At 33.9% G+C, this 11,442-nt stretch overlaps 2 protein-coding genes across 2 annotated transcripts; both read left to right on the top strand.

Moving 5' to 3' along the window:
* Nucleotides 1-191: 191 nt before the first annotated feature.
* Nucleotides 192-3,872, top strand: LOC128554608 (baculoviral IAP repeat-containing protein 7-A-like). Its single transcript, XM_053535882.1, has 3 exons — nt 192-345; nt 511-663; nt 895-3,872. The coding sequence occupies exons 1-3, from the start codon at nt 288-290 to the stop codon at nt 1,110-1,112; spliced, it is 429 nt and encodes a 142-aa protein (XP_053391857.1). The 5' UTR covers nt 192-287; the 3' UTR covers nt 1,113-3,872.
* Nucleotides 3,873-6,944: 3,072 nt separating this feature from the next.
* Nucleotides 6,945-11,442, top strand: LOC128554605 (baculoviral IAP repeat-containing protein 3-like). Its single transcript, XM_053535875.1, has 6 exons — nt 6,945-7,097; nt 7,218-7,424; nt 9,293-9,495; nt 9,655-9,769; nt 10,015-10,167; nt 10,570-11,442. The coding sequence occupies exons 2-6, from the start codon at nt 7,223-7,225 to the stop codon at nt 10,788-10,790; spliced, it is 894 nt and encodes a 297-aa protein (XP_053391850.1). The 5' UTR covers nt 6,945-7,097; nt 7,218-7,222; the 3' UTR covers nt 10,791-11,442.

Below are 11,442 nucleotides of genomic sequence, written 5' to 3'. Positions count from 1 at the left end.
GATCGTCAAATTTCCTACTGACAATTTTTACCAAATTAGCAACGAAATTACCGCTTTCCATACTTTTCAGAAAAAAAATAGTTCAGAGTTACAATGTTTGCTATTGATATTGTGCAGTGTCACTTTACACTGTAACCTATACATTTTGTATTCATGACCTTTTGAATAATCTGACGTATAAATATTTGGGCTTTGTTTTTGAAACCTGTATATTAATATCTATTTTGTAGGGCTATTTCGATACAAATAACAGCATAAAAACTGTAGCAGCGCAGAGCTGTATTGAAATGGGCTACTCCAAAGAAATGGTAGAACAGGCAGTAAAGATCTTCATGAGTAAAAACGGTAAGTTCTGCGGTGTTTTCCTATTCTGATATATGTCTTGTTACACTATTAGAAAATACTGATGTTTGTCCATGACAAAGTGTTTTATAAATGTGTTGTATAGTATCGAAAAGTTACATGTATTTTTGATAATATGTTAATATATTTCATCATAATACTTTATAGGTAACTGCGATTTTAAAGGTACAGATTTGTTCGAAATTCTTTTCGATATAGAAGAAAATCCCGAAAAACAAGAAAAAAGTACTAATGACGGAGATGAAAGCAGTGAATATATTGAACACGACAAAAAAGAAGTAGCAGATGCAGATCAGCTTGGTATGATTATCATTTACGTATATTCACGTTGTATAAACGTTATTAATTTTCTTTCGATACATAATACATGGTGAATATATCTATTTGAAGTATTGCATGAAGAAGTCAGTAAAAAGTAAACAAATACGTATACTGACATTTGGAGATGATAATGACAGTGATAATACATTGAAAAAAAAATGCAAAGCGTTTCCGTTTCAAAATAATTTGATACTTTAATTTATATTTCAGAATCTTTGGAAACTCTCCTTGAAGAAAACCATAGATTAAAAGAGAATCAAATGTGTAAGATATGCTTGGACAGTCGAGCAGATGTAATATTTCTGCCATGTGGTCACATGGTCAGTTGTCCACAGTGTGCGCAGGCGCTACTCAAATGTCCTGTTTGCAGACAAACTGTTAATGGACAGTTAAAAGCGTTCTTTCCTGTGGTTAGAACTACGACATGACGGCACAGACCCTAGTTAGACTTTTATGATTTCATTACATTATCAGACTGATTAGCTCTTCAGTTTGCATAGGAATTACACTTATTTGCTATCTGTATGCATATTCTGAGAAATAATCTACTAATTATAACTTTATTTCTAGAAATAAGTTTAACCCGGCATCCTGGGTGAGTTTAACATTACCGTAGAAACAAAACCCTGATAAAATTTGAAATTATCGCACTTTTTTGTAAACATAATATGACGTGATTTTATGCGATTATTTTTGATAAACGGAAGATATTTGGCACTTATTACCTATAAGTAGACATAATCACATGACTGGCGTAAACCAGTGAATGTCGTTTGATGTGCTGATATGAGTTGTACGATACATTTGTCTTTAGTAGCTTTCCTTTGCCTTTGTCACTGACATCATGAAGTTAAATCTTCACCATTGTTTCTGGTAAGTCCATTTGTATAAAGTCTCACTGGGCTTGCCACCCAGTTACGTTTATTCGGGTCATTTCTATTACAATTAGAATGTTGTACCGGATATATAATCGTTATATTGCATATTTTATGGCATTTTAAATAAATGCCAATGTTTCATTCAAAACAAATATGCGTTGATTTTCCCTCTTCCAATACGAGTTCGACGTAACTTTTGATCTTACACCCCAACCTTGGACAACACATAATTTAAATTTCATGCGCACATAAAATATTTTATGTCATTGGACACAATTTTCATTATTACTTTTCTAGTAGGGCCACGCGATTCAATTCAGTGGCAGTTTACTAGATGTTCTTTATTTTACATATATGTCCATCATATAACAACACAAACAATACATCATTCTCTTGGATGTGAAATACACTGTAATAGAGTGTTGGGTCTGAAAAAACACATGTAAGTATCATTAATAAATGAATGATAGCAAAGTATATCATGTTGATATCACACAGACAAAAGATATCAATATTTATGATCTCTAATACTATTAAAACATAATCTTGATAGACCCATTAATTAATTACTTAATCATAAATAGCATTATATATATTACAAATTACATTACAAGACATCCTTTAAAACATGAAATACATAGTTCTCAATGATGAAACATTACTCAGCCTAGTGGTTAATATATCTGGCAGAACCTAAACATATCACATACTAATAGAAACACAGTTTATCACATCTTAATCATATTCTATATTTACGTTCATGTATAACATGTAGATAATCAACACAAAACATAACAAAACATACCTTGGGTATGACACAAGTACCCCTCTGTTTCTAGATTCTGACAACTATTCTCACACAAACACACAATGTTCACTGTGTACTGGTAATAACTGTATTAACTGTGCTGTAAAGTTAAGATCAGAATATTCATGCAAAGTGGTAAAAGAATGGAGTGGCAGTTCGTAGATCAGCCATTACAAAAACAAGCGCCAATTCAAGAATGTCAGAAGAACGCGTACAGGACGAATAAAACCGCTATTCAAGAAACAACACTTAAACAAATCAATCTAGGAAAAGCAATTATAAACAGCAAACCAAAGAAATAAATACCTGAATCTAATAATCCAAACACTCCTTAAAACCAAGTAAAACTTGTGACATAAATTATGGCGTTAAGCAATCATCTTCAAGAGTTTCACCACTTGATGTATTGAACCAAGCAATTATTGTTGTTTTATTTTGGACATGGACAGTCCCCTTGCTATTTATAAATTTGAAACCACTTCCTCCAATAAATGCTCACTTTTCATTCAAAACCAATATGCGTTGTTTTTCCCCTCTTTCCTTACGAGTTCAAACTAACTTTTGATCTTATACCCAAGCCGTTGACAATACACACATATAAGGTAAATATAAGGTACTGCGAAAGGTTATGTTGAATTTGGCTTGATATCTGTCTTCTGGCCTGTTTCGTCGGGCCCTTAAGGGTGTTTCTCTTGTTGCTCTGTCTTCTGAAAAGGCATTGAGTACATCCTTTCTTAAGGTTTGTTTTTTTTATATATTTATACACGAGCATTTTTGTGTTTTACATGCCATGCCTTTTTGTTTCCATTACGTTTGTTGGAGATTCACCTGGAGGGGATTACTTTTATTTACACTGTCCCGTGTCTTTGGAACATGGTGGGGGTAAGAGAGGGGTTGGGTGCGCACCATAAACCGGTTTAAGCTACCCAGTGGTGTTTTTGCCACTGGCCGTTCCAAGGCGGTGCCCCACTATGTTCGTTTTTGTCGTCGTGTGTTGGCTTTGTGTGTGTGTGTGTGCACGTGTGTGTGTGTGTGCACGCGTGTGCGCGTGCGTGTGTGTGTGTGCGTGCGTGCATGTGTGTTTGTGGTGTGCGCGTTTGCGTGCTTTGGGTTTCGTTTTGGGGAGGCTGCGTTTTTGGTGCGTGGCATTCCCTGTTTGATACTTATCTTTGTTTTTCCTCGAAAGAAAAGGTATAAATATTTTCAAAAGAAACACGGTATGAATTTTAAATGCTAACTGATAGAGAAAGGTAAAACAAATTTGATTTATAATTCTGACAATTCCCTTGCTAAATTCTGAGATTAATTTAAATTTATAAATCAATAATGACACGCTATGGTTGTCCTGTTGTTTTGAACATGGAATTAACAGGAAATGTTTTGCATGGCAAAACAAAACAGAGATTTGTTTGTATTTACCTTTGAATGACTTACAATTTGATAGTTATTTAACTATTTCAGTTATGCATTTAATGTCTGTGATAAAATCTTCCTATCTGGTGCTACGTTTTGCTTATCATTTTCACTCTAATTGACAATATAATGTTCAGTATACAAGATAATACACAGTGTTTATATACGTAATAAGGGGACAAAACTGTAACAGTAACAGTTGTTGTTTGACAAAAAGAGTTTGTATACATTGAGAAACAAAGTCAAGATTTCGATCAAACATGCTTTTGCTTTTGAAGAAGTTGAAAGTACATTGATACTAAACTAAAATTTCCTAGCATTTCAATGTTAAAAGCGTGCGTACATTCGACACTTTAAAGTTAAAAAAGACATGTCGCTATTAAAAGCACACGCTAAAAAGGTTCTTATATTATTTCGCTCGGATAGTAAATTATTCTAAAGTTACATGTTATTACTTCGATAATGCTACCGATACATGTACATACATTTTTTACACCCTACCGGTGGAACACTAACAGCAAATCTGGATCTTGCAATCACTCAAAAAGTATTCAAGCTAGGTTCATAAACTTTGGTATGTAAATAGCTATATATAGACCATACCAGTACTAAACGTATGCTTTTATGTTGAAGGTTAAGGTAAGTACTGAGGGACAAGTAAAAATTGTTTTCATTGCATAACTTTTATATGCATTAATGGATTATCTAAGTGCTACAGACAAAACTTCCCTTTGATGAGACAATGCGTCAACACATGATCATTGATTGTCGGTTAAAAGGCCATGGCCACTGATGTTTCTGCTCCATAACTTTTAACTGCATCGAAGGATAGTTTTCATTACAACACAGAAATGTTCCCTGGGATTAGACAATATTTCGCGCACGTGACCCATGGTTGTCGACAAAGGACAAGGTAATTATTGAAGGTCAAATAAAAAAAATTCCGCTCCATAGATTTATGTGTATTGTGTGTTGCGTTCATGATCTATGCTTGAAGGTCAAGGTCACTGCTCAAATTTAAGTTGAAATAGTTTCTAAGCTCCTAAATGCCTTGAAGCATTTTCCATTCTTAACACCTTTGCCAGCAACCACAAGGGACTAACACTAATAAGGTTTTCCACCGGTAGGGGTCTGCAATACTCGGTCACTTGTTATGTTTCTCTAAATTTACAGGGGTAACAAAGATTTCAGTGCAAGTCAGTTGTGTGAGATCTTGTTTGAATTATAAGAATAAGATGCAGGTATTGATAGCCCACAGTCTAAAGAAGAAAGTACTTCTGTTTCAGAGGAGGAGGAGAATTGAGAAATAGGTAAGTGCCAAATGATGAATGGTCAAGGTCTTTTTTATAAAACACTATTATACATATAACATATATGAAACGATTATAGATACTATTAAATATATGTTATTTATAACAATGCACAGAACAAAAAGAGTTATTATTATTGTGTCCCAGAGTCTGTAGAAAGTCTTCTTGAAGAAATCCGTAGACTTAAAGAGAATCAGATGTGTAAAATTAATATGGACGGCCGAGCTGATATCATTTACATACCATATGGCCATATGGTCAGCTGTCCACAGCTGTGCACCAGCTTTTACCAGATGCCCTTTTTGAAGGACTCACAAAAGTGTTCTAACACCTCTTAGGACATACAAACCACAAAAGTCTCATTTTCGTACACCAAACATTTCCAATCTCTACAACCACCCAATGCGAAAGTTACCGCCCCCAACCCCTCTCTGTAGAAATGAATAAACAATGTAAAATGTTTATTTACATACTATACATTTGCTCTCGAGTATAATGCGTACAAATGTATAGTCTGTTTCTTCTTCTCGTACGCGACTACACTGTCAGATTAGTAGCCTCGATGACTTGTGATTTGCTGCATATCCTCCAAAATGGATACTGATTTATTGATACTCTGATATATCAATAAACTAGAATATATGCAACGTAAAACAGTTCAGAATAATTTTAGTACTATTGTACCATCGATGACAGAAGTGTGCTATAAACAAAAATAGAATGTCATTATCAAACTTTTATAAATGGGAAACCACAGTGGCAAAACCGCGATGATTACGGTCGTAGGCCTATTATTTACTTTTTTACATTTTTACATTTCTATTATAAAATCAATGGGTCCTCAAAAAGTGTCAAAGACAACTGATAGTAACATACGCAGACATGTATAATATATATTTACCGAATGACTTGCCTATCAGTAGTTTACATTATTTCCCGATTTTTGACCATTGACAGGAAAGCTATTCAAGATTAAAGTGTATTACTAAGTGACATCAAAAGTTAACGGTCTTATTTTTTCTTCAACTTCTAACTTAAGCACTTTAACTGTTGAATAAGGAGTCGTGTAATAAAATGACATGGTTTATATATGTATGCTCAGTTTTGATACAACTACACAATATGTGCTATATTTTACATAAACGTAAACATTAAACAACGGCCACCCTAGCAGCTTGCGCAGGGTGATACCAAGGGTGTATTAACTATGTTCTACTATGTATGTTCGTGTCCAGTGTCAGAACAGATAAGACGGTGGGGAGTTGTTGTTTTTTTTTTTTTTTGCGGGGGGGGGGGGGGGTGGGGGGGGATTGGAGGGGTTTTTTTTGTTCAAATTTACAATATAAAAAGCATATAAAATAGTAGTTAGTATTATTATTATTGTAAGAGCGAATGTAATCATTTCTACTAGTTCCATCCTAAGTTCTCCCTTAAGTAAGAACTTTTAAAAAGTAATTCATTTCATAGGATATAACTTGTCTCCGTTTAAAAGGGTGAAGTCAATTCATTTATGGGCAAATCTATCTCATTTGTGTTTGACTCAGATTCTACGATTAGTCAAATAGTTAAGATGATCTGCTTAAACTGATGTATGTGAGTCACCTAAAAAAATTCTTTGTTTCCGGTAACATGCTTAAAAAATAGGGTAGGTAGGTCGGAATATATATATATTTTTGGGGGATTTTTGTTGAAAAAAATTCTCCAATGCCATAAAAACATTTAGGGTCGGGCCAAAATTAAGGGTAGGCCGGGATAACGGAAACAAACATTTTTTTACGCCTAAGTTCTATATTTACTTCCAGAAACGAACGTTAGATCACAGAAAACCACCCACTTGTACATAGTACAAACATTGTATATTCTGGATTTGCGACAATGGAAAACCAGTTAACCGATAAAATAAATAAGCGCATGTGATATTTCACATTCGCAGTGCACAAGGAAGCCGATCAACAAGCAAATATTATCATTTTTTACCAACCTGCTTCGACCATATTATTCAAGGTAAATATACATTTCGTTATTTCACATGCAAGATGAAAGGCGGCAAATTGCATATTTAAATATTTTAAAAATGTAAAATTTTGTTCGAATAATAAATGCATGCTATCTTATGTGTTACAGGAAAAATGTCCGACACTCTTTCTGACGTTAAAGTCTCCCAGCAACATGCAACAAAACCACCACCCATTGCACTGGGTATAAATATGGAAAAACCCAAGTTTCCTCAGTATGCTGTCTACTCAAAACGTCTGGAATCGTTCGAATCGTGGCCAGAATACCTGCCAGTACAGATGAAGGATATGGTCGAAGCAGGTCTGGTTTATACAGGTAAAATAATGCGGCATGCATTTTGTTCTCTCTGTAAGGCTCTACCAAGCACCTAGACAAGCTTACTGTTGCTGAGTGGCTGCTTTATAATTTCTTACATTTGTAGCCACCGTTACAGTTTGACCGTCACAATATTAAACAAACTGTATATGCGTCGGAGTAGTTCGACTACCAAGCACCAATTATGAATCAATACTAGGTTTGTTATCATTTAGTTTGGTCGCGTTCTATATGCTTCCAATAGATCTCCTTAAAGATTTTATTAACTATCATATCAACCGTTTTAGGTGCCGTAGATCGAAAATTAATAATTACCATAAACTCAGTATTGTTACTATTTTTGGTTCTATGGGCCATGGGGTCCATTAAATGGATTTAAAGCCGACAGGAGCAACGGGAGGTGTGTGGCACATTTCATTATCCAATCTAATCAGAACACTTTGCTTGAATGCGTTATATGTTTCCAAAACAAGAAGAAGAAAAAATTATTTCAGATTCAGTAGGCCATAGTACAGAAACAATATAGCTATACTAACGTGCACAGTTTAATGACGTGTTCACGTAAACTGCTCAATTATTTAATTTTTAGGTATTCTGAATCTTCTAAAAACCAAAACCCGTTAAAAACGGTGCGGAAAAAGGTGTTGTTCATTTTTTTTTTTTTTTTTTTTTTTTTGGCATTCTTACAAATCTGTTTCTTAAAATACTTTTAACCCCGGAATATCACAATCTCCAATATTTTCGGCATCTTGTCATGTTTTGTTATAAATAGCACTGGTTTCCCTAGTTATCCGTACTCGGTCATTAGGTAAAAATTATAAAGTTAAATTTAAGATATTAAAACTAATTTTATAACGTAGAGATCTAAATGGCAAAAATGTTGCACTTATCAAAACAAATGTCAATCAGCCATGGTTAATGCAAAAAGTCTTTGTTGTTGTTTTTTTTTTTCATTGCTTTTTCGCTCTGCAAAAATGTGCATAAAAATGCACTATTTAAGGTAGTTCTGCACGTTTGGAGCATTTTTTTTTCTACAATGAGGAAACTGATTAAGCCCTGATTTTTCAAAACTTCAGAATATACTTAGAAAATCATGCAAATAAAAAAGATAGGGTCAAGTGCTTGATTTTTTGTTGGACTGATTTGAAAAAAAAATGGACCTCACACAAGTTTTCATAATGGGCGTCTATGTGTTTGTAAACATTTTCGCTAATAGAGATTTTTTTCTACAATGTAGATTTCAATGAAACTTTTCACAGTTGTAAATAGATATAAAGTCTATAATAAGGTAAAATAAAATGTATAGATCCACGTGCTTGTTTTTAAGATATTTGCCCATGATAAAAGAGATCCATACATTTCACGCTAATTTTAAGACATTACTTTGAATTATTTGATGTGTCAAACGTTTTAAGATAGTTACGTTGCTGTTTCAATATATTACTCACGGGTTGCCATTAAATCATTAAACAGTTTTCATTCCCGGAAACGGAGTTCAGGCTTTATTCAACGTTATCCGGATAAATGGCGTTACGCCATTACTTCCTGTTAATCAAACTTGAAGAACTACCTTAATTGCAGCAGCTGCAAGTCTCTTTTTAGGTAAAGCTGTAAAGAATTAGCTGCAAACATTCAATCAGGAATGTCTTTAGTTTTTGAAATGGTTGCTCGTAACAGTCAAATAACTCATTTTTAAACTGTGGGAGAGTCTAAGTACATTAACAAGGTTGAAATTTATTATCGACAAATGAGAAAAAATAACGCGATTTCAAAACACTTTTCCATTTTTTTTTTATTTATTTATTTTTTTTTTTTTTTTGGTGGTAAGCAACAACTGTTACAGTTTAAATATTTATTCTATTCAACAGGAGTGGGTGACAGCGTGAGGTGTTACTTTTGTGGTGGCGGTTTAAGAAACTGGGAGAGTGGTGATGTACCCATGGAGGAACATGGCAAATGGTATCCAAAATGTCCCCATATTTTACTGGTAAAAGGACAAGCATACATTGAGAGACTTACACGTGGAGAAAAGCCAGAAACAGACGGAGGCGATGGAATAAGCAGTCTAAAGGTATAAATCTGAACAGGCTGACATTTAAACTGTTCTGTAAAGCGCTTTTAAATAAAGTAGTGTTTCTATAAGGGCCGTTCATTCCAGAGTGTTTCTGTAGTAAAAAGATATACTATATTTAACTATGATGTGAATATTGAACTATGAACTGATTTTCAGGACTCTGTTGATTCAGTCAACCACATAGAGACTGTGGCAGCACAAAGTTGCATTCAAATGGGTTTCTCCGAAGACCTGGTGGCTAAAGCAATAACAATTTTCATCAGCAAACACGGTGAGAACTGGTTTAGCTCTTACAATGAATGTTAATACAGTCCTTGATTTCTACGTGCAAGATCGATTACCAGTGTTGTTTTTTTAATTTTCCCAATAAATAACCCTATATTGAACTGTGCAGTAGGTTTTGTTTATTTGTATTTTAAGTACTTATTTATGAATCTGATGCCTGTAAGATAAAGATTAATTATAAAAATGTTTTTGGTTCATACTTTGTATGCATTTCGTCATAATATTCAACAGGTAACACTGATTTCAAAGGTAAAGATCTGTGCGAAATTCTTTTTGACATAGAGGAGAATCCCGTAGATCAAGAACTAAGCATTTGTGACGAAAATACAATCTCGGAGTGTTTTGGAAACGACAACCAGACACCAGATGAAGTTGAGCAATTAGGTGGGATTATAAATGCATTTAAAAGTTGAATTCATGTGGACTTCAAGTTCACGAAATTATATATGAATAGAAAGTAAACGGATTACACACTTGAAATTATTCAAATATGCATTTCAAACTTTGAAATTGTCTTAGATATGTATTTAATAAAATAAGAATATAATCAGTTGATCGCAAATGTACAAAACTGGTTACCAAAAAGGTTTTAATTTTAATGATAAATTAAAGTTGAAATTAGAAAATAATTATATGTTCACGTTTTCAATCTTATATAAATTATAACCAGTGGATTACAAACATAAAAACAACAATGCCTTATGGCGGATGATGATGAAATGGTTTACGATAAAACTTATACGTACTATACAAATAACTTAATAAATAAATTGATATATATTTCAGAACCTTTGGAAACTCTCCTTGAAGAAAATCATAGATTAAAAGAGAATCAAATGTGTAAGATTTGTTTGGACAGTCGAGCTGATGTGATATTCCTGCCATGTGGTCACATGGTCAGCTGTCCACAGTGTGCTCCAGCTCTTATAAAATGCCCCGTTTGTAGACAAACTGTCAATGGACAACTGAAAGCATTCTTTTCTGTGATTAACACCAAGGAAAATTGATACTAACCTTAATAGACTTCCATAATACAATAAAGTTAAAATTATAGATACATCGTGGGAATATGTGTTATGATTATAATTCCTACCATTGTTAAGTAAGCATAAATTATTCTTTCTAAGACTTTTTCAGTGTATGTGCATATTCTCATAAATAGACTACTAGGGTTCTAGCTCATGCAAATTTATTTAACTTGATGTATGACTTATTTCATAATAGATGGAACCTTAATGGCTGCCTGTGTAAGACTGGCTTGTTCCTTTTTGAGGGGTAGCGGAGAATGAGACACCGAGCGTTAGCGACATTTATTATCCAATAATCATTCACAGGCTGACATGTATGTGATTCATGCCTATCCCGTTAAAAGACATTCTAAAACGGCAAATAACTTTAGGTACCGGTATGTCATTGCATTATGTATGTAGTTTATACCGTCATAACATGACTAGTGCTATATGACGTCGTTTATGTGCCACTGGCCTAGGGAAATACAGTGGTGTCAATCCCCAGCACTGATCGGAAAAGAATATGTGTTCATTACTTACCTACCTCAAAGCTACTAGTCATAAATTGATGTGATAATTATGTATGATGGATATTGTTTTGAGTTCACAACTTGTATGCTAAATATAGAATAAATTGTTTTGTTTTGTA

The sequence above is a fragment of the Mercenaria mercenaria genome, unplaced genomic scaffold (genome assembly GCF_021730395.1).
Source record: "Mercenaria mercenaria strain notata unplaced genomic scaffold, MADL_Memer_1 contig_564, whole genome shotgun sequence".
Classification (NCBI taxonomy): domain Eukaryota; kingdom Metazoa; phylum Mollusca; class Bivalvia; order Venerida; family Veneridae; genus Mercenaria; species Mercenaria mercenaria.
The sequence above is the reverse complement of the archived record's forward strand: the minus strand, read 5'-3'. Positions and strand labels throughout refer to the sequence as shown.